Raw genomic sequence first — 22,919 nt, 5'->3', positions numbered from 1 at the left:
CGCACGATTGGACCAAAGTGCTGTACAGAACCCAGTGGGTGAATTGTCGACCATCCTGAGCTCCCACATGCTGACCTTTGTCATCTACCATGAAAATTCTCGATAATTGGATTTTCTTCAGTTAAATGCAACAAAACATTTATAAAAAGCAATCTAATATGGTTTTTGAACATTATAACTTGTTTACAAGCATGATTGCCGTACTTTTAGTTTGTTTGTGCAGCTTGTTGGCCATTAGCCAATCTGCTTTTCTCAATGAGTTCAAAACACGAATGGATCCAACTAGTATTTACGACTTCACAACTGGTAAATTAATAACTCCCACTTGGTTACAAACACAGCATAAGTATCTGATAATTAATTGCAAGACTGGAATGAGTTCATACTAATTATTTCCAGATCAGTGATTGATTGCCTGCAGCTGGAGGTTTTTAATATTGCAAAACACACAGATGGCAGTGGTTAACGTGATTGTTTGCTGACAATTATTTTAGGCATCCCAACTGAACCTTGGCGTTCAATCATGATGGCTTTATTTTGCCGCAGTGTGGCTCTCCTATGCATGGCTGTTTCTGCCATTGTGGCACAGGAAGGTAATTTGTATCATTGTATTTCATGCAGGCATATTGAATTTTTTATTTTAACTGTACTAGACCAAAAAGCAGCAGATGTTAGTTTGTAAAAAATATTTTAAACAATTATCCTACCAGATATGGCAGAAGCCCTGATTCAGTCACTCTGAGATGCAGGGCAGCCAGGTCACAGATCGATCCCTCACTCCTGTCTGGGAAGTTGTTAGCCTCCCAAGCAGAGACACTGGAGGGACATGTTCCATGTGGCACTAAATGACTACCTTCAGGAGGATGGTAGGCTTTAGCAAATGTACCCATGTTTATTTTGGTAATATTTTAGGGTTGTTTAACTCTCTCCTTCCTCACTACTGGGGACACACTGATGTACTTGAATGAGCTGACCTATGTCTACTCCCAAAGCTCACCTGAACTCGGACTTTCAGTCTTACCCAGTTGTTTGTCTATGACAGGTGAGATGTGGCTGTTTGTACCCCTAAGGAATATAATAATTTTTCTGTTGTATCATGTATGCTGATGCTGGAGAACTATTCCAACCCTGAACTTGCACAGTCAGCTACATGTTTAATATATTTCCTTTGTACTGTAGATTGAGCATCTCCCATACTTGACCTAGTGCTGCTTCATACAAATGGTGAAGGAGATGTGGTCTACTACATGGGACTTATGACGGATAGGTTTTTGAGACTACTAGTAAGCTTGACGTTAACAGATGCAAGACTGCCCATATGATGTGTATCCTGCAGATGACTTCTCTGGATCATATCTGTCTAGCGAATACCTCCTTGGCGCCTTCATCCACATCTTGGCAACAGTGGAGCAGAAGGACCATCAGCCCTTGCTGCTGAGTGTGTGGTGACCGCAACACCAGAGCTGCATCCGGTGAGCTCTGTGTACCTCTTCGCCAAGGAGTTTTACAATTGGGTTACACAGCAGGATGTGACTGGTGCTTTTGTGCACTATGGATTCATGTGGCAAACCATTCCTGATTGATGGCAAACCATTTGACATGTCTGGTGGATAGCATGACTTCAAACTCAATTTGAACCAAGACAAGACATTTCTGAAATCCGTCTCTCTGCAAGCCTTCAAGTTTACCGTTGCAGTGGTAAACTTATGTGACTTACATTTTGACACTGATGAATATGAGCACTGATCCCCAATCTCTTCTCAGGTCTATATACACTGCAAACTTTTGGCCTGGAACCCCAGCGGCCTTGATACCAGCAGGAAGGCCTGCCATTATGTGCAAGGGCATGGGTAAAAAATATTGTATACGCCTATTCAATTGAACTACTTTCACTGAAAGGAGGGACCTCAACTTGCCCAAAGTATCTAATTTGGAGAGAAACAGTGCCATTCAAATCTTGACTTAATTTTTTAAAAATCAGTTGGGACCTCCTTGATGACCCCTCCCATAGTAACCTCTGTAGCTGCTGTGACTTCAGCTGCAAGTCCCAGAAGGGGAGTAACATCAGGTTTTACATGACTTGAGTGGGGTGCAGAAAGATGAATTTACTTATCGTCCCAGGGCACTAGAATGGGATGTCAGGGGGGAAAAAAGGCATGTCCAGCCACCCTTTTCAATGCTTAAACTCTTCTTTTTTAATTTTTTAGGTTTTTCAAAATGCTGTCCTTGGACCACTTATAACCACTAACAATTCACTGGCCTGTGATGTGAACCTGGTTTTGTTACACCCCAAATGATCATGTCAAAGTTCATTTTTGTATATTCTGTTTCATTGACATGTTAGCCGAACTGTACTTGTGTTTGTTTCAGGTGTGACCCTGAGTACAGCTGGGTTTCCTGGGAGATGGGCAGCCATCTACTGTGCATGTCCTGACTCTGGAATGGCTGCCGTTGACGTGATTTGAGATGTGTCGCTTTTTCTTGGTTTTATTCTCACTTATCTAACAAGAACCTAAGGTCAAGCACATTAAACATGACTGTGCCATGAGTTTAAACTCTATTTTGCAAGCAGGTCATTGTGCCGATGTGATGCAAGTAAATGGTTTGAAGCCTTTTATTAAACCAAGGCAATTGTATAGTTCAACTATGCTTAAAAGGAGATCAGAAATCCATGGATTGTGCTAGACTTGTCTTCATGATCTCGAACCAGATTACTTGTTTCAAGGCTCACGTAATTCTCTCCAGTTGTAGCACCACTGCATTGTCTGTAGTCGCCAGCGTTTTGATATTCATAGATGCTGTTTCTACGACAGCCTAGATATGTGCTTCATAACCGCCGCTATTGACTCTGCAGTACCATCACTGTCTGAAAAGCCTGTATTTGTGAAATAATTGAGTGCTGTTGTCTTGGTTATTACAATGGTAAAAATATGCAGATGAGTCTGTAAGCGTTGCAGTATTTAAGCTGTTTCTGTAGGTCAAGGTGCTGCCCTGATTGGCGGGGCCTATATTGACCTAGCAGAGAAGGCAACCTTTTATGAACTGAGGTATTTGTTACAGATCACTAACCAGTCACGGGAAGCCGGAGCCAAGTCACTCCATTACACTAGTTTGAAAAACAAGTCTCACTTTCAGTCAGATGAATGTTTATTTTAATAGTAGCTGAGCTTTCAGTCAGTTGCTCTGCAGAGCATATCTCTACAGTGGGACAGAAATAATTTGACACCTGAGGTAATCTGAAGTACCCAAAAAATCCACTCACACAATCAGAAATACAAATACTAGATGAATATTTCCACTACAAATACTAGAAAAAAAATATTTGTATAAGGAACCCATGCTTTCAAAATGAGCAATGGCACAACAATGGAAGAAACAAAATATGCCTTTTCCCACTATTGTTCTGATGGTTTACTACCTGAAAGTTCAGCTACTATTAATATTAATTTAGGCTCTTACTGGAAGTGTTCTGAGGTGTTTTGCATTTTGCCTCCTGCAGCTTCACTAATCGGTTTTGGGTGTGCTGGAGATTCTGCCTATTATCTACAAAATATTTTACCTTCATTTGCTCTCCAGTTCTTCCGCTAGGTGTTCACTTGCCTGTAGTCTGACCTCAATGGCTTTCAGTTCAACATCTTGTGCTTAAACACGCAAGCAAAACCAATCAATATCACAAAGGCTATTTAGTTGTAATGCAGTGTGTAGGCATGTAGCTTAGCAGCTGTGAGATCCCCTACCATCATTCTGTCTGATCAGGTCTGCCACCTGGTTTTCAGGCTGACTTCCACTTCAGCAAGTTCCATCTCGGTGTATTTCAGTTCAACAATTTGCTCTACCAACATCTCATCTGTCTCAGCTCATTCCAGATGTCAGGCATGGGCTGCTGCCAGGTGATATCATTCACTTTGTCTGCCACTGACAGACAGCAGCACAGTACCAACAGAACTACGGTGGTCTCCATACTATAGTAGGCCTATACCTAACCTCAGTGGTGTAAAGTACTTCAGTAAAAATACTTTAAAGTCGTTTTTCAGGGTGTCTGTACTTTACTATTTATATTTTTGACTAGTTTTACTTCACTACATTACTAAGGAAAATACCCGTTACATTTTGAAAGCTTAACAGGACAGGTACATTTTCCAATTCACATACTTTCTTGAAGAAAACATCCCTTTATACTTTTACTCAAGTAATATTTTACCAGGTGACTTTCAATTTTACTTGAGTAATTTTCTATTAAGGTATCTTTACTTTTACCCAAGTAGGACAATTTGGGTACTTTTCCCACCGCTACCTAACCTCCTCACTTACAACCTTTTGAGTCATAGCATTCCTTTATACAGTGTATTCGGAAAGTATTCAGACCACTTCACTTTTTCAAAGGAATTCTCCGTAGAGCTCTGAGACAGGATTGTGTCGAGGCACAGATCTGGGGGAGGCTAGCAAAAAATGTCTGCAGAATTGAAGGTCCCTAAGAACACAGTGGCCTCCATCATTCTGAAATGGAAGAAGTTTGGAACCACTAAGACCCTTCCTACAGCTGGCCAAACTGAGCAATTGGGGGAGAAGGGCCTTGGTCAGGGAGGTGATCAGGAAACTGATGGTCACTCTAACAGAGCCCCATAGTTCCTCTGTGGAGATGGGAGAACCTTCCAGAAGGACAACCATCTCTGCAGCACTCCACCAATCAGGCCTTTATGGTAGACTGGCCAGACGAAAGCCAATCCTCAGTAAAAGGCACATGACAGCGTGCTTGTAGTTTCCCAAAAGGCACCTAAATGACTCTCAGACCAAGAGAAAACAAGATTCTCTGGTCTGATGAAACAAAGATTGGACTCTTTGCCCTGAAAAAAACTTCCGGCGACGACAGATGGCCGCCTCGCTTCGCGTTCCTAGGAAACTATGCAGTTTTTTTGTTTTTTTACGTGTTATTTCTTACACTAGTACCCCAGGTCATCTTAGGTTTCATTACATACAGTCGAGAAGAACTACTGAATATAAGATCAGCGTCAACTCACCATCAGTACGACCAAGAATATGTTTTTCGCGACGCGGATCCTGTGTTCTGCCTTACAACCAGGACAACGGAGTGGATTACATGCAGCGACCCAAAAAAACGACTCAGAAAAAGAGGGAAACGAAGCGGTCTTCTGGTCAGACTCCGGAGACGGGCACACCGTGCACCACTCCCTAGCATTCTTCTTGCCAATGTCCAGTCTCTTGACAACAAGGTTGATGAAATCCGAGCAAGGGTAGCATTCCAGAGGGACATCAGAGACTGTAACGTTCTCTGCTTCACGGAAACATGGCTCACTGGAGAGACACTATCCGAAGCGGTGCAGCCAGAGGGTTTCTCCATGCATCGCGCCAACAGAAACAAACATCTTTCTGGTAAGAAGAGGGGCGGGGGCGTATGCCTCATGGCCAACGTGACATGGTGTGATGAAAGAAACATACAGGAACTCAAATCCTTCTGTTCACCTGATTTTAGAATTCCTCACAATCAAATGTAGACCGCATTATCTACCAAGAGAATTCTCTTCGATTATAATCACAGCCGTATATATCCCCCCCCAAGCAGACACATCGATGGCTCTGAACGAACTTTATTTAACTCTCTGCAAACTGGAAACGATTTATCCGGAGGCTGCATTCATTGTAGCTGGGGATTTTAACAAGGCTAATCTGAAAACAAGACTCCCTAAATTTTATCAGCATATCGATTGCGCAACCAGGGGTGGAAAGACCCTGGATCATTGTTACTCTAACTTCTGCCACGCATATAAGGCCCTGCCCCGCCCCCCTTTCGGAAAAGCTGACCACGACTCCATTTTGTTGATCCCTACCTACAGACAGAAACTAAAACCAGAGGCTCCCACGCTGAGGTCTGTCCAACGCTGGTCCGACCAAGCTGACTCCACACTCCAAGACTGCTTCCATCACGTGGACTGGGAGATGTTTCGTATTGCGTCAGACAACAACATTGACGAATACGCTGATTCGGTGTGCGAGTTCATTAGAACGTGCATTGAAGATGTCGTTCCCATAGCAACGATTAAAACATTCCCTAACCAGAAACCGTGGATTGATGGCAGCATTCGTGTGAAACTGAAAGCGCGAACCACTGCTTTTAATCAGGGCAAGGTGTCTGGTAACATGACTGAATACAAACAGTGCAGCTATTCCCTCCGCAAGGCTATCAAACAAGCTAAGCGTCAGTACAGAGACAAAGTAGAATCTCAATTCAACGGCTCAGACACGAGGCATGTGGCAGGGTCTACAGTCAATCACGGACTACAGGAAGAAACCCAGCCCAGTCACAGACCAGGATGTCTTGCTCCCAGGCAGACTAAATAACTTTTTTTGCCCGCTTTGAGGACAATACAGTGCCACTGACACAGCCTGCAACGAAAACATGCGGTCTCTCCTTCACTGCAGCCGAGGTGAGTAAGACATTTAAACGTGTTAACCCTCGCAAGGCTGCAGGCCCAGACGGCATCCCCAGCCGCGCCCTCAGAGCATGCGCAGACCAGCTGGCCGGTGTGTTTACGGACATATTCAATCAATCCCTATACCAGTCTGCTGTTCCCACATGCTTCAAGAGGGCCACCATTGTTCCTGTTCCCAAGAAAGCTAAGGTAACTGAGCTAAACGACTACCGCCCGTAGCACTCACATCCGTCATCATGAAGTGCTTTGAGAGACTAGTCAAGGACCATATCACCTCCACCCTACCTGACACCCTAGACCCACTCCAATTTGCTTACCGCCCAAATAGGTCCACAGACGATGCAATCTCAACCACACTGCACACTGCCCTAACCCATCTGGACAAGAGGAATACCTATGTGAGAATGCTGTTCATCGACTACAGCTCGGCATTCAACACCATAGTACCCTCCAAGCTCGTCATCAAGCTCGAGACCCTGGGTCTCAACCCCGCCCTGTGCAACTGGGTACTGGACTTCCTGACGGGCCGCCCCCAGGTGGTGAGGGTAGGCAACAACATCTCCTCCCCGCTGATCCTCAACACTGGGGCCCCACAAGGGTGCGTTCTGAGCCCTCTCCTGTACTCCCTGTTCACCCACGACTGCGTGGCCACGCACGCCTCCAACTCAATCATCAAGTTTGCGGACGACACAACAGTGGTAGGCTTGATTACCAACAACGATGAGACGGCCTACAGGGAGGAGGTGAGGGCCCTCGGAGTGTGGTGTCAGGAAAATAACCTCACACTCAACGTCAACAAAACTAAGGAGATGATTGTGGACTTCAGGAAACAGCAGAGGGAACACCCCCCCCATCCACATCGATGGAACAGTAGTGGAGAGGGTAGCAAGTTAAGTTCCTCGGCATACAAATCACAGACAAACTGAATTGGTCCACTCACACAGACAGCATCGTGAGGAAGGCGCAGCAGCGCCTCTTCAACCTCAGGAGGCTGAAGAAATTCGGCTTGTCACCAAAAGCACTCACAAACTTCTACAGATGCACAATCGAGAGCATCCTGGCGGGCTGTATCACCGCCTGGTATGGCAACTGCACCGCCCTCAACCGTAAGGCTCTCCAGAGGGTAGTGAGGTCTGCACAACGCATCACCGGGGGCAAACTACCTGCCCTCCAGGACACTTACACCACCCGTTGCTACAGGAAGGCCATAAATATCATCAAGGACATCAACCACCCGAGCCACTGCCTGTTCACCCCGCTGTCATCCAGAAGGCGAGGTCAGTACAGGTGCATCAAAGCTGGGACCGAGAGACTGAAAAACAGCTTCTATCTCAAGGCCATCAGACTGTTAAACAGCCACCACTAACATTGAGTGGCTACTGCCAACACACTGTCAATGACACTGACTCAACTCCAGCCACTTTAATAATGGGAATTGATGGGAAATAATGTAAATCTATCACTAGCCACTTTAAACAATGCTACCCTATATAATGTTACTTACTCTACATTATTCATCTCATATGCATACGTAGATACTGTACTCTATATCATCGACTGCATCCTTATGTAATACATGTATCACTAGCCACTTTAACTATGCCACTTGGTTTACATACTCATCTCATATGTATATACTGTACTCGATATCATCTACTGTATCTTGCCTATGCTGCTCTGTACCATCACTCATTCATATATCCTTATGTACATATTCTTTATCCCCTTACACTGTGTATAAGACAGTAGTTTTTTGGAATTGTTAGTTAGATTACTTGTTCGTTATTACTGCATTGTCGGAACTAGAAGCACAAGCATTTCGCTACACTCGCATTAACATCTGCTAACCATGTGTATGTGACAAATAAAATTTGATTTGATTTGAATGCCAAGTGTCACATCTGGAGGAAACCAGGCACCGCTCATCACCTGGCCAATACCATCCCTAAGGTGGAGCATGGTGGTGGCAGCATCATGCTGTGGGGATGTTTTTCAGCGGCAGGGACTGGGAGACTAGGCAGGATTGAGGGAAAGATGAATGGAGCAATGTACAGAGAGATCCTTGACGTAAACCTGTTCCAGAGCGCTCAGCACCTCAGATTAGGATGAAGGTTCACCTTCCAACAGGACAACGACCCTAAGCACACAGCCAAGACAACACAACACAGGAGTGGCTTCGGGACAAGTCTCTGAATGTCCTTGAGTGGCCCAGACAGAGCCCGGACTTGAACTCGATTTAACATCTCTGGAGAGACCTGAAAATAGGTCTGAAAATATGCTCCCCATCCAACCTGACAGAGTTTGAGAGGATCTGCAGAGAAGAATGGGAGAAACTCCCCAAATACAAGTGTGCCAAGATTAGTGTCATACCCCAAAAAACTTGAGGCTGTAATCGCTGCCAAAGGTGCTTCAACAAAGTACTGAGTAAATGGTCTGAATACTTATGTAAATGTAATTTGTACTTTTTAATTATTTTTTTTAATACATTTGCAACATTTTCTAAAAACCTGTTTTTGCTTTGTTATTATGGGGTATTGTGTGCAGATTGACTAGGGGAAAAAACTATTGAATCCATTTTAGAATAAGGCTAACATACTTTACCAATGCGCTGTGCAGGCCTACACAATGTGAAAGACTAACAACAGGATTAATGATTAGCCACTGTTCTTAGTTTAGTCATTTTTCCTGGTTAAACTTGGATATTTTGGAAATTCAAGGTGAAATTGAGCAAACAATGACCAGGGTATTGATACTGTTGTGACAAGTACATCTGTTGCGCACCTGTTTTTGCTCAGTCTTGTCATACAATATTGACAATGGAATACACTTTTAATATTTTATAAACCATATAGTTATCATCAAAGACATATCTTAGCGGGAGTCCAGGACATTTTGTTCACTGGGATTTCTCTCTGCACGGTTACGGTATCATGTGAAGGGATGAAATTGGGCAACCATCCAAACGTCTACTAATTTAGCGCGCTACGGAGGACTCGACCAATCAACGACTCGCGCGCATTCAATGGTACCAACACCCTGCAGTGCAGGAGAACAGGACTAGTAGCTACAGTAAAAATATAAAATAAAGCAGACTTTTCAGCTCCTCATCTTCGGTTGATGGTCAACATTTCAAAACTAAGGTAGTCAACAACATTGAAATGAGTCATATTTGATTGTGTCTGACGTGTTTTCTCTGCCCTTGCATCACTTTACAACCTTATGCTAGCTAGCTGGTTTGCTAGGTAACGTTAGCTGCTAAGCTAGCATTACTGGCTAGTCAGACTAGGTTTCAAACCAGTCATTGATCATATCTAATGTTAGCTAGCTGGCTAGTTTGCTAGCGACACAAAAGTCCAATTGATACGCAAACTTGAGACAATAAACCTGGTTAAAATGCGTGAACATAACTAGTTAACGTTATCTTGATGGAACCAGTCATCCTGAATTCTAACCTTTCTCTCCACGGTTTTGTGTCAAGATTCAAGAGCTAGTCAAGAACAAGGCATTAGGATGGACTGGTTCCACTGTAACAGCTGCTTCCGAAGAGAGGGACAGAACTTTGCTGTCTCCAGCTGTGGTCACATCTGCTGTGAAGGCTGCATCAACCCTAATAAAAGTATGACTGTTGTCATTTCCCTGTCCCCCGCCCACACCTATCCTATGGTCCCAGATCTGTTTTTATTTCATACTGTTGTGTTGTCTCGAAATGTTGCCTTTTTTCCCCCTCAGAACATTGCACTGTGTGTGGAGCCAGCTGCAATTACCTGGCCATCTCAGACCAGGTTGGTTTAATTTGTTCAATTCAATGACTGTCACTGATTCATCAACAGCAACATGTAGCCTACCCAGTAAATCAAGTGTCCCTCATCTCTACATACTTATAACACTTTCTTTTCCCTACATCACTCTTCCTATATTGGAAGATGAAGCCTCAGGAGCAGGTGTTCTTCAAAGACCCTGTTAAGCTCATTCAGTCTCGTCTGGAGCACATAGCCCAGGTTCAACTCTGTTTTACATTTTGTGTTCGGTGTATTTGATATAAAAGTTGCGGGGTAAAAGCAGTGTAAAAATGAAAGTTAAACACATGTTTATTATGGGCCTACCAGCGCAATACCTATTTGAACAATGATATATCTGCCTGTCAGATTGCTCTATTCCAGCGAAGGCAGAAGGAAAGGGTCATTGTCTACTTCAAAAACAAATCTATGGAGCTGGAGAGGAGACTGAAGGATGTCACAGATCAGTGTTACAGGTTCAGTAACAACAACTGATAGTATGTTACTATTATTCTTCTGTCTTACTTCAGTCAATTACAGTGACATTTCTTTCTCTCGCATAACCTTTATGCAGGCAAGTTTTAGAGCTGAAAAGAGAGAATGCCGAGTTGAAGAAACCTCTCTCTCAGAGGAGGGTATGATTTTCAGTGTGTTTAGCATCGAATGTCTTTGAGCATTAGTAAAGACTGTCTTTTGACTTTGATTAATCAAGTACGCTATTGCTGTCACAATACTCATTTTAGACTTTCCTCTTTTTTTCACAGGCATCACCTGGACAATTTCAAACAAATGGGTATAAGTCTCAAATATTTATCACATCTGAGAAATATATTTTCAATATGTTGGCATTATCTCATTAGTTCAAAGTGTTTACTGACAACTGATCTGTTTCCCCTAGCAGTGCCCAAAGGATGTCTCTCCCAGTGGCTGTTACCTCCCCAGGTAAAGATGAATGTTGATGGGTTGTGGTCAGGCATTTCAGAGATCTTAGCAAGACGATACAATTTAAATGAATCCCCAATAGGAGAAATTCCAATCCATTTTAAACCTCAGATGAGCAATGGTGTGTAACTTTCCTTATCTGTCTTTACACTTACAGTCACCCCTCGCTCACGTCCTGTTAGGTAGGAGATATATGAATGTGGTTGCACAGACAAGCATGTATGCATACACACCACACTGACTGTCTAACAGCAGTCTTTCAAACACAATGTCCTATATTCTCTCAATTTATTAAATTCAGAGATATTTTCACCTGTCAATAACTGTTTCAGCCACCAAGGCTTTGCTGAAACCCAGGAGAGATTCAGAGATAGAAACCCTAGGCTCACCCTCGCAGTGAGTTTTCATTCCTTCTTTGCTAAAGCAGTTTTCATGTCCCTTCTCTGTCTTAACTGTAGCAGACTGAGAAACCCTCCTCCAGTAAGTGTCTTTTCTTATGGTCTCTGTTTCTCTCCTGCTCCCGCTCTCAGACTCCGCCTGGTTCTGCCACATCAATCTCCAGCCTTGGCTCTCTGCACGAGCGTGGTGGCTTTAGTGAGTGGCACACAACAGATTAACTTAATGTCATGAAAAAAATAATCATTGGCACATTTTCATGCCAAACATTTTTGAAAGATGTCACAGAAATATATCAACAATCCACAAACAGATGGTTACAGATTGGCATAGAATTGTCTTAGCATACCATGGTAGTTCATTCAAGCAACACAACTATTTTTCTGTAAATCACTTTGAACATCAAACTGTCTAATGTGGGACTAATTTTTTTTTTCTTTCTCTCTCTTCTCATAGGGACTCCCACCATTATTAGCACTCCCACCCGGTAAGAATTGATGCATATCAGTTGATTTCCATGGTGCATCGTTGAAAGTAGTGGTAAGGGTGGATTTACATTAGTAATGTTGTAGTAAGATCGCTCTTCAACATCAGATTTGCTACTTTTCTGTTTTCACTATCCTTACTTCATCCTTTGGATGTTCTGTGACCAGAGCTACGTTCCTGCTTCATGCATGTGTGTGCACCTGTTAGCGTACCGTAAATACCATAGTATATAGACAAACAAAATAAGGAACGCACATCAAACTATACAGGAGCTTCTCATCTAAACCATAATGTTGCACTCTTGGTTAATGCAATGATTCACAAATGTGTTAATATTTTAAGCCTTTAATTAGCATTTTGGCTAACAGCAAAAATGCTATCTACTGGTATTAAGGTAATTCTTACTTGTAGTGTGGGAGATTCTCATTTGGACAAAAGTCAGCCAGAAACTGATAATTGTTTGAGTGTCAATTACACTGAACAAAAATATAAAAGCAACATGTAAAGACATTTTCATACGCACAAAAAGCTTTTCTCTCAAATTTGTTTACATCCCTGTTAGTGAGCATTTCTCCTTTGCTAAGATAATCCATCCACCTGACAGGTGTGGCATATCAAGAAGCTGGTAAAACAGCATGATCATTAAACAGGTGGACCTTGTGCCAGGGACAAAAAAAAAGACCATTCTAAAATGTGCAGTTTTGTCACACAATGCCACAGACGTCTGAAGTTGTGCCATGCTGACTGCAGGATTTTCCACCAGAGCTGTTGCCAGATAATTGAATGAACATTTCTCTGCCATAAGCTGCCTCCGTCGTCATTTTAGAGAATTTGACAGTACTTCCAATTGGTATTACAACCACAGACCACGTGTAACCACGCCAGCCAAGGACCTCTACATCCGGATTCTTCACCTGCTGGATCGTCTGAAACCAGCCACCCGAACAGCTGATGAAACTGGTTTTGCACAACAGAAGAACTTCTACACAAACTGTCAGAAACCGTCTTGGGAAGCTCATCTGGGTGCTCGTCATCCTCACCAGCGTGTCGACCTGACTGCAGTTTGGCGTCGAAATTGACTTCAGTGGACACAACTCACTTTCGATCGCTACTGGCACGCTGGAAAAATGTGCTCTTTGCAGATGAATCCCGGGTAACTGTACCGCAACAAGATCCTGAGGCCCATTGTTCTCTGATCCATGCACCTACCTTTTTTATTTATTTTTTAAGTATCTGTGACCAACAGATGCATATCAGTATTCCGAGGTATGTGAAATCCATATATTAAGGCCTAATGAATTTATTTAAAATTGACTGATTTCCTTACATGAACTGTAACTCAGTAAAATCTTTGAAATTGTTGCATGTTGGAATATTTTTGTTCATTATAATAGGCGAATGGAGGATTGTCCTCACCTCAGATCTAAGAAGCACAACTGCCCTACCTGAATCCTTTGCAGAAGAGTTGTGTGGGAGACATCTCTCAAACAGAGTTGAATCTAGATCTGTCGTCAAAGTAGTTTAGTGTAAAGCTAAATGAGCAAACCTCTCTCCCCAATTCTCAGGTCTGAGAATCTGACTCCAAACATTTTCCAGTTCTTGACTGGGTCATCACTGCACTCCCCAAGGCCTTTCAGAAATGGCCAGTAAACTGGTAGGTTATTGTTTCATACTGTCTTACTGAATTAATTTCAATTCCAGTGACAAAATTGAGATCCAGTTGAATTTAGGTTTTAAAGCTCCTAAAGTGACTGGAGTTGAAATGGCAAAGACCCAACTTTGATTTCAGTACGTGTCCTTAAGCATTTTGGCATAGTTCTTACTTTTTTTCTGCAGAATCTGATGAACAGCTGACCCCGATCTCAGAAAGTGCAGGGAAGCAGTTAACACACACAATGTTTTTTTTAATATTTTTTTTTTTACTTGTTTCGAGTGATGCAGTTGTGCAAATGTTAAATTGAACATAATACAACATTAAAAAGACATGCTCCGGTACTTTGGCAAACAAAGTATATATATATATATATATATATATTTTTAAACCTCCCGCTTTGGGATGTGTCAAAGTGTAGTTCATATATGCATAATCTGAGCAGAATTAGTGTCTTCAATTCAATTAGCCACAAAATCCCTAGTTTGAAAATACTTTTCTTGAAACTGTGCAGCACCATTTCCCCTACATGTCTCCCCATGTGGGCCAGCCCCTTAACAATTTGAGTTCTAGCCCTTGCATTGAGTGGAAGCTAGCAAGAGGCCTGCCCAGCATTATCCAATGAGGTTGCAGGACGGGCCCAACAACTCAGGGGAAACAGTAGAGAGCAATGAGGTGGTGCACATATGTGACGTAGTACGCAATTTTCAGGGACCACTTTTGGCTTTGGAGTGTTACTTTCACAACTACTAGATACAAAAGTACGGGAGAATCTGACTTTTGAAATGAGTGCCATGTGTCCAGTTAAGTAGAACATTGAAAAACTGTTTACAACTACAATTAAAGGGATTGGCAACTGAGAATAGTGTTCAGACAAACATTTCTCCTTCAGCATTCTTGTACTTCCTTTGTAATATTCTCATAGCTAATAGAAAAAACATTTACACTGTAGAAAATGTTGCTTAATGTTGATTAAAATACTTTTACTGGTATACCTGGATGACTGTAACAAGTAATTTTCCTCTCAGAGGCATAGAAAATGGCCTGCACAAAACACTATTTATTGCTTTGGATTAAAGTAGACTAAGACAATATATTATGCTTCAATCCCTTCTCTGCTGAACTGAATTTGGTTGGATTACACAATTCCAGTGACTTCTTTTGCCCCTCAATCACCTCACACAAATGCTCAATATAGGAAGAATACTGTCCCCACTAATCTGGGGCATGGACTAGGTGAAATCAACTGAAAACCCAACGATAAAATAAGCCTGTATTGCAGCCCTTCACAGGTAAACAGAAATTGAGACAGGTGAGCAGAGTGAAAAATACAGGATTATACCGGACCAAAGAGTGCGGTTCTTCAGTTTATCCAAAATATGGTTTGAACTTGTCTTCGTGGACATTGAACTTCACTTTAAAACATTGCAGGTCAGTGCAAACTGCATAACAATTTTAATAGGAATTCAATTTTTCTGAAAAGGAATGCATTTAATAAACATTATCACAGCTAAAATGTTAGGGCTCAAAAATTCAAGTGCAACCTGTCTATTCAGAAGTATTACGTGTGGATGTCCAGTTTGTTGTTGTAAAAAGGACATGTAGGTTGTAAAGGAATGATTTCTACATTAAGTGATTAATCAGTGTCTTTACCCTAAGACTCAAATGATATGTTTAGGTTTTCCCAGTGCAGTTTCACTTCTGTAAAATACAGAACTAAACTACAGTACCTAAGGAGCTCCAACCAATACATACTTTTTATCCAGTTAATATGTTGCTACAATACTGGACTACAAATGATACAGCACAAACAAAATAGGTGGGGGGGGGGTTGAACCAGTGTACTATGTACTGTCCTGTCTACAGTAGGCAGCACCATCAGGATTTAAAGTCCAAACTTATGGGGGGAAAAAAAGAGAATGCAGCAATAATTCAGCACAGTTGCAAAATCTGTGCTGATACTAAGCATTTAAGAGTCACACCTGCTCACATTAAAGCAAAGTAATTCAATATGAAAAGTTTGTCAAATTTATGAGAAATTCTGGGTAAAACATGATCAGTCTTGTCCTCAAAAAAAAAAAAAAAAAAAAAAAAAAAAAAAAAAAAAGACTGCTATTTTCCAACCCCTACCATTCCACAAGTTCCTCATCTCAATCAGTAACATTGGCCTCTGGGTCAAATGCCTTGCTCTCCTGAGATGCAAACCAGTCCCGCACCTGCTGGTAGCTCATTCGTGACTTTTTGCAAAGGGCATCGAGGTCTTTCTCATGAAGAACCCCTGTCGAGCGATGGTAAACCTCCAGCGGATTGATGTCCGGGGAATCTGCAGTGGATGTTGGTGTTGATGCGCCATTCACTTGAGACTTTCTTTTGCGGCTACCCGTAACCCGAGGAGTTCCACTGGAACCGTTTCCACCACTGCCATTTTGCTGTGTGGCTAGTTCAGCCAGGAATTGCTCTCGGAATTGCTCACGGACCCCCTGCACCCAACGTAGCTGACCATTTTTAACAGCATAGCGCGTATCCCCAAACCACTGGCTGACATCTGCACGAGGCAAGCCTGTGAGCTCTACCAGCTGGGTGTAGTCCTCACTCTTAGGCCACTGGCAACGCAAGAAGTGCTCCTTTAGTATGTCCAGTTGTTCCTTGGTCTTCCGTGGTCTTCCAGCAGGTGTAAGAAGAGGAGATGAGGATGAGGAAGGACTGGAGAGAGACAGGGCTGTCAGTGAGCCTTTGGCTGAGCGAGCAGACCTCTGCACCGTGCTAGTAGAACTACGCTTGTTAGCGGTCAAAGTTGAAGGGGTGGTAGAATGCGAGGGGGGAGGGGAAGTGGAGATGGTAATGGCTGATGGTGGTTGTTTAATCTCTGGGTTCTTACTGCCCCTAAAGTGTAGAGGCTTTTCTTGTTTCACCACCGCCTCGTTCTCTTCCTTAACAGTTTCAGTATGAATTGAGGCTTCCTCCGCAACCTCGTCCTCCTCTGCCTCCACTCCCACTGCTCCCTCCCCAAATGCCTCCAAGCTGTTTGACAGAAAGTTCTGGAAGAAGTGTGAATCTTTCACCCCGTTGCTGCGAGCTCCCTTCTCTTGAGCCCTTCCCTGCATTTCAACACCATTTTCTTGATCCCGAGGCCTGTGTGCTACGAGTGGAAGAGGTCGAAGTTGCTGAGACTCGTTCTTTGCTTCTCCTGTGGTCAACTGAGGATAGACCATGGATGTTCCAAGCAGTCCACGCCCATTTCTAAGCTGGTACCGGCTGTCGCTGAACCACTTGCGGATGTCATTGCGGCTCAGGCTGGTTTCCTCTTGCAGGCGTCGGAGCTCAGTCTCTGCGGGCCAGTTTTCCCGCAGGAAGCTGCTGCGAAGAACTGCAAGTTGGGCTTTGGTCTTTTTGTAGCGTCCGCGTTGTTGTTGCTGTGGAGAGCCAAGTGAGGTCTCAGAGAGGCTCAGGGAAGCATCAGTTGCGGTAGTTGCTGGCATGTCCACAGGAGGGCGGTAGTAGTATGAATCCTGAGGGGGTGGGAGAGAGGAACTGAAATGTTGGACAGTGGCGGCTGGTTTGCAGGATTCTGGGGTCTCATGTCTGGCTCGTTTTCTTGGGTGAAGCAGATAGGAGTGAAGACCATTATTAATTTGATCATCATCCTCTGCCTCCACAGATATTGCCCCACACCCATTCCTCATTTTTATCTCCTTCTCATTTGCACTGTCGTTAGTCCGCTCAGGTCCGGCCAACTTGCGACGCGTCTCCTCAATCTCCTCTGAGGCCCAGCTGATACCGTATTTGATTCTCTGCACCATGAACCAGACCTTGACCTTGTCCAGAGGCAGGGCACAGAGCCGTGCCAAGGCATTCACCTCACGAGATGTTGGGTATGGGAACACATTGAATGCCTGGACCAGCTCTGGGATGGTGTCAAGCTCACGTGTCTGATCTGACTGTGTCCATACTAGCTTCAGGCCCTCGGAGACCAAAGGTAGGCACACCACAGAGTTATGGTTGGTGCTGAAACTAACACCCCCATCTCTGCCCTCACTTACATCACTGTCTGTTGCACTGAGGTCAGAGGATAGATTGCTCTTTCCATTGGTGATCTGATAGTGTGAAGTCTTGGAGAAATGCAGGGAGGCATGCTTGCCTTCATTCTCTGTCCATGTGACATCACACTGGGATGACTCCTTCATGTTTACCTCCAGTCCTATTCTCCTGTTACGGTCAACCTGTGTTGCCATCGGTGATGTCACCGCCCGTCACTCCAGTCTGGTAGAGATATGATAAAGATATCAAATACATTGTGTGCTTTATAAATTGATTATAACATTAACAGTGAGAAATCACACTGGAGGTTGCCAATGTCTAGATACTATAATGGTGTCATGTGCTTTAGGGGAAAAAGTGTCAAAGGAGCAGTATACGAGTCACAGTCTAGATGAAAGTATCTAGAGGAGGACTTTCTATTCCCAAAGTCAAAGACCTGACAGCTGTTTCCCCTCCCCCCGCTAAGTCACACTCCCTTCTCAAAGTCTCACCATGAAACTGGTTGTATACCCTCTGTCCAGATTGTGCTCCCCTCCCCCTTGGAACCAAAGTGTGGTGATTGACTTTTGTGTTGTGAGGGTGGGGTGTGAGAAATCTGCCACAGGCGCTTCTCTTACCCTTTCCAGCACTGGCTTTGTTCCGTTGTCCTTGTTTCCCTTCAAGTCGTCAGTCCTCAGAATCAAGTTTGACCCCCCCTGACAGAGGCAGTGAGGCACAGCAGAAACACCTATGGAAAGACAAAAGAGATTGAGCAATTGACATATTCAATGTGTAGGCAATTCATACATGATAAAATATATACATAAATAAAACATTGTCATTTATGTAGGAAAGTATTGTATAATAACCTGCATTATTAAAAAACATCTGAAGCAGAGGCATTGACTATATACAAAAGGCCAACTTGAGACCGGCTATTTGAAGGAATTTATGTGCAACCTCTGTCCTTATCTGACCAAAAGCATAAGTTCATTGCCAATTCACAGAGCAAACTATGACATGCAACAGGTGTAAATTTAAAGTAATTTCCCCCTGATAAACACACAACTGGGATTTATTCCAAGTGCCCATACTCAAGCGGTCTATTTACCCTGGCGGGCCGCAGTGTGCATGTCCCAGACTGGCAGTGTAACACCCAATTCAACTTACTTTGACGACCAATACCGAAACTTTGTTAGCGGAATCAGGTGTGTATGATGAATGAATAAGTGTGCAGGACTGTGACAAATGACACACACCCTGTGTCCTTCCAGCTAGGAGTTCACATGATGATTACCACAGCACAGGGTTTCCCAAACTCAGCCCTTGGTCTTCCCAATGATGCACGTTTTAGTTTTTTGCCCTAGTGCTACATAGCTGATTTAAATAATCAAAGCTTGATGAGGTGATTATTTAATCAGATGTGTAGTGTTACGGCAAAAAACAACCAGTACACCACTGGGAGGCCCCAGGACCCGAGTTTGGGAAACCCTACGATTGCTTAATAATAAACATAAATTAACACGAAAAGAAACTGGGAGTCAAGTATTTGACAAATTAGATCAAGTTATGTTGACCAATTTAAGACGTGACGGTCAGGAATATCTAGTATCGGAACCCAGAACCAAATCACTCAAGTGATTAGCGAACTAAATGTATCCTGCTTGTGGTCTGTTGGAACTGGTTCTCGGAAGTTATTCGTTCATATCCCAAAAATGATTGGGCCAACCAGGGAGCGAGCAAACTAATAGCCCGTTAACATTTTATATTGCCGACGACAGAAAGATATTCATCGCTTTACTAACGGTAACCAGGCCTCATATCATACATCAAGACAGCATACGATGTTAAACAGCTCACAGGTTGGAGTAGTGGCCATGACAATAGGCCTACCCTTCCGATGTCTTGATCCTTTGTGGCGTACTAGCTAAAATGGTCAGACTGCACAAGCGCACTCACACGGTCACGCTTCAGTAATAACAAAAAATAAAAACTTACCGGAATCGTGTACTTCACCCCTTCACTCTGGAGTTGGGTAAAGTGAAAACAAAATATCCCAATCTTCTCTTTTGTTAATGGCTGAAGTTGGAGAACAAAACGGGGGAATAATACCGTTTGTCTGACCCTGATGCTTTATTTATCCGTCGAACCTCTAAACGGGTTCTCGTTTCGGAAACAATTCTAGAACTTTGTAGCTGTCTCAAGTTGAGACCCAAACTGATACTTGATATGATACGCCTTTAGACTTGAATAATCGATTTGTTAATTGTTTGAAATTGTTTCCTTACTGTACCTACCCCCCTCGGTCCGTTGTTGCTTTTGTTCTGTAAATCCGAAAGTGTGTCGTGTCCGGCCAAATCGAGGCTAGGAGGACCAGGAACTCAGAGCACCCCCCCCCCCTCCCTCAGTATCTCCTGAGTGACGGTAAAGAGGGTGTGCCATTCTATGCAAAGACAGGGATTGGAGGAGGGAGGTGCCGGTCATTGGGACTGGTCGGCAAAATAACTCTTCCATTACACACTTATAGGAATCGCAATCGCCATGTTTGTAAGGTTATCTTAGTTGTTTAGAAAGAGTACGTTCAGATTCCATTAGACCAACGATGGTCTATTATATTGACAAGATAGTCAAGTGACCACTCTAACAATAGAAGTACATGACATCGAAAGCAGACGGGAGGATCGAGATCAGGTGGGACCATTCTAGCCAATGAGAGGGCAGAGACGCGTGTGAACAACAGGCCATAGAGATAGATGACTCATCTTTGTATCTGTGCCAATATAAGTCCCTGTGACAGCATGGGCAGCGCAATTGAGCAAGGCTTAGTCAATTTTCTTAATTTGCTGATTGCTTCCAACTCATAGGACACCCTACCTAGTTTACTACATTAAAAAAATGTGTAAGCCCTCGATGGCAATGTCCATGCTAAAGTGGAGCTGCGTTCAGTACGTTTTTACGCTCTGGGACGTTCAATTGAATGGAAACGTTGCTGTACTAAACCAGTTGAAAAACGGGGAGGGGTTGGGTTGTGGAACGCTGTCTGCATGGCCACTGCCCTTTAAACATGTTACTTCAAGCCACACCTCACCACACCCACCAAACGGGCGCAAACATACCTCAAAGTCTGTTCAAGAATGTTTTGGAGAAGCATGTCGTTCAGCACAAACCGTTCGCAAGCTAAACCTCTGGTTATATCCACGATGACTATCTCCATGACAACAGGCACAATTCAGATTAAAAGTCGTTTTTTTTCTAAATTGCCGGAATGCAATGTGCGTTCACTTACATCAGTACATTAATAACAACCTAACAATTCCCGAACTTCTATTTCATCAAATAAGTCTCATGTAGCAAATTAGCAATTCCATTTTTGTTGACCAAATTCAACACTCATTGATATAAAAAATAAATAAAAAAAATCCTCACCTCATGGGCTTATTTTTCGTGTACAGATTTTGGGCTGAGTAAAACATCTGGCTTCACATTCCTCTCTGATGAGGCTATTAATAAAACATTTAAATAAGTGCTGTGATGACCCTCCCACTCCTTCTGCCATATTCTCTCTTTGTTTCCTTATTAGGATACCAGTGGGAGGAGCTGGGAGGGTCGTCAGCTACATGGGAAACACCTGGGCCCGAGTGTGTCCCAGGATAAATAGACCTCTTGCAGATTCATTGGTGGAAGACTCTCCATGCAGACTACTTCATAGATTTCACATTTATGCTTGCAAAACACTCAATTACACACACACACACACACACACACACACACACACACACACACACACACACACACACACACACACACACACACCATTGTTAATTGCATTTAGGTTACCCTAGTTAACATATTTTGTTATTCCTTATCTCCACATTGTCTCCCTTTTGTTACGAGCTTCGAGCTGGTTCGTGACAGTGCACAACAAGAGCCCAAAGTAAACTCATGCAATAACAATTACCCTGCTACACACAACATATTAGTGTTAAGTGGTATAGGAATGTAGATACTTTTATTGCTATCAGTATTACAAAATACATTCACATTTGGTTAGTGTTTTTAGGTGCAGCTAAAAATCACAGCTGGCATGTCTCTTCATACAATGCTCATTTGAATAAAGTATGCTTTATCAGTCATTTTGTGTTTAGACGTTGTAGCATCTCCCAACTTTTGTAAATCTGAGGCAATAGTTTGGCAAGGTTAATCACATGCAAGCTTATTAATTGGTAAAACTCATACTCAATAAACAACGGTGTAGATCCTCCATAAGAATATGAACACAGAATTATAATGATTTAGTATTCTATGTATAGGAATACCGTGTAATGTACTGCCACTGCTGTAGTCCATGTGTCACGAGTTTGAGGAGTCTCAGAAGCGTCCATTGTGAGGGTAAGAACAAATTGAGGAACCCGGAAAAATGCGGGTACCACCTAGGAGAGCCAGGAAAGATATAGGACCTGGGTAAGGAGGAATTTGAAGGAGGTGTGGTCTGTCACACTCTGACCTGAAAATAGAGTAAGTTAGAGACTCGTGTATAGGCCTATGTACATTAAAGTTCAGCGTGCAAATAGATTATCTCCCTAACGTCAACATCTTGTAGCCCCTAACCAGGTCAACACGTTTCCTGACAGCGACATCAGGTTTTCTTCAAATTGGAAACGGAATGCAAAACAGAACTTGAACTTTGAAAAACATCTGCAAATCAAAAAACAGTTAAGGTGAGAGCCCAGATCTAAAACAAACAAATCTTCAAAAGGATATTCAGCCTGTTTTGTTAAGGCTTTATAATTAACTGCAGAAATACTCACTGGACAGTTTATTAGGTACACTCATCTAGCACTGAGTCGAGACCCCCTTTGCCTCCCGAACAACCTGAATTCTTCAGGGCATGGAAACATTGCTCAATTGGTATCAAGGGACCTAAGGTGTGCCAGGAAATCATTCCCCACACCATTACACACCCACCACCAGCCTGTATCGTTGACACAAGGGAATGCCAATTCCTGACTGCTATCAGCATGATGCTACAAGAAATGGGATTTGTTGGACCAGGCAACATTTTTCCACTCAATTGTCCAGTGTTGGTGATCGTGTGCCCACTGGAGCCACCGCTTCTAGTTTTTAGCTCATAGGAGGGGAACCCGGTGTGGTTGTCTACTGCAATAGCCCATCCGTGAAAAGGCCCGACGAGTTGTGCATTCC

At 43.2% G+C, this 22,919-nt stretch overlaps 2 protein-coding genes across 10 annotated transcripts; one reads left to right on the top strand and one right to left on the bottom strand.

Annotated features, from left to right (window-relative positions):
* The first annotated feature begins 9,215 nt into the window (after positions 1-9,215).
* On the top strand, positions 9,216-21,971 carry LOC112260772 (RING finger protein 212B). Of its 6 annotated transcripts, none has more exons than XR_006084360.1 (14): positions 9,217-9,589; positions 9,928-10,065; positions 10,179-10,231; positions 10,373-10,447; positions 10,595-10,701; positions 10,800-10,860; positions 10,990-11,018; positions 11,127-11,167; positions 11,325-11,349; positions 11,500-11,563; positions 11,698-11,761; positions 12,020-12,050; positions 12,915-13,703; positions 13,886-14,692. XR_006084360.1 is itself a non-coding variant. In XM_024436115.2 (14 exons), exons 2-13 carry the CDS (start codon positions 9,960-9,962, stop codon positions 13,697-13,699), a joined length of 744 nt encoding a protein of 247 aa, XP_024291883.1. In that variant the 5' UTR covers positions 9,222-9,589; positions 9,928-9,959; the 3' UTR covers positions 13,700-13,703; positions 21,298-21,971. The 6 variants fall into 6 exon arrangements, 2 of the variants coding, with proteins under 2 accessions (XP_024291883.1, XP_024291882.1); XR_006084359.1 differs by having other exon boundaries at positions 11,124-11,167; XM_024436115.2 differs by lacking the exon at positions 13,886-14,692 and adding an exon at positions 21,298-21,971 and having other exon boundaries at positions 9,222-9,589; positions 11,124-11,167; positions 13,615-13,703.
* Positions 14,960-21,223, bottom strand: homeza (homeobox and leucine zipper encoding a). Of its 4 annotated transcripts, none has more exons than XM_024436112.2 (3): positions 21,144-21,223; positions 18,356-18,465; positions 14,960-17,960 (listed from the first exon to the last, which is right to left on the bottom strand). In XM_024436112.2, the coding sequence occupies exon 3, from the start codon at positions 17,930-17,932 to the stop codon at positions 15,851-15,853; it is 2,082 nt and encodes a 693-aa protein (XP_024291880.1). In that variant the 5' UTR covers positions 17,933-17,960; positions 18,356-18,465; positions 21,144-21,223; the 3' UTR covers positions 14,960-15,850. The 4 variants fall into 4 exon arrangements, with proteins under 4 accessions (XP_024291880.1, XP_024291879.1, XP_024291878.1 ...); XM_024436111.2 differs by lacking the exon at positions 21,144-21,223 and adding an exon at positions 20,015-20,114; XM_024436110.2 differs by lacking the exon at positions 21,144-21,223 and adding an exon at positions 19,716-20,105.
* Positions 21,972-22,919: the final 948 nt, after the last annotated feature.

Source organism: Oncorhynchus tshawytscha, linkage group LG10 (assembly GCF_018296145.1).
Source record: "Oncorhynchus tshawytscha isolate Ot180627B linkage group LG10, Otsh_v2.0, whole genome shotgun sequence".
NCBI lineage: Eukaryota > Metazoa > Chordata > Actinopteri > Salmoniformes > Salmonidae > Oncorhynchus > Oncorhynchus tshawytscha.
This window is presented reverse-complemented; position numbering and strand designations above follow the sequence as displayed.

Bases quoted from the DNA above. Each gene is read 5' to 3' on its own strand.
- LOC112260772 (XM_024436115.2), top strand. From the start codon at position 9,960: ATGGACTGGTTCCACTGTAACAGCTGCTTCCGAAGAGAGGGACAGAAC. The intron at 11,350-11,499 runs GTAGGAGATATA...TAACTGTTTCAG, and splicing joins CCTCGCTCACGTCCTGTTAG to CCACCAAGGCTTTGCTGAAA. The intron at 11,564-11,697 runs GTGAGTTTTCAT...TCCCGCTCTCAG, and splicing joins ACCCTAGGCTCACCCTCGCA to ACTCCGCCTGGTTCTGCCAC.
- homeza (XM_024436112.2), bottom strand. From the start codon at position 17,932: ATGGCAACACAGGTTGACCGTAACAGGAGAATAGGACTGGAGGTAAAC.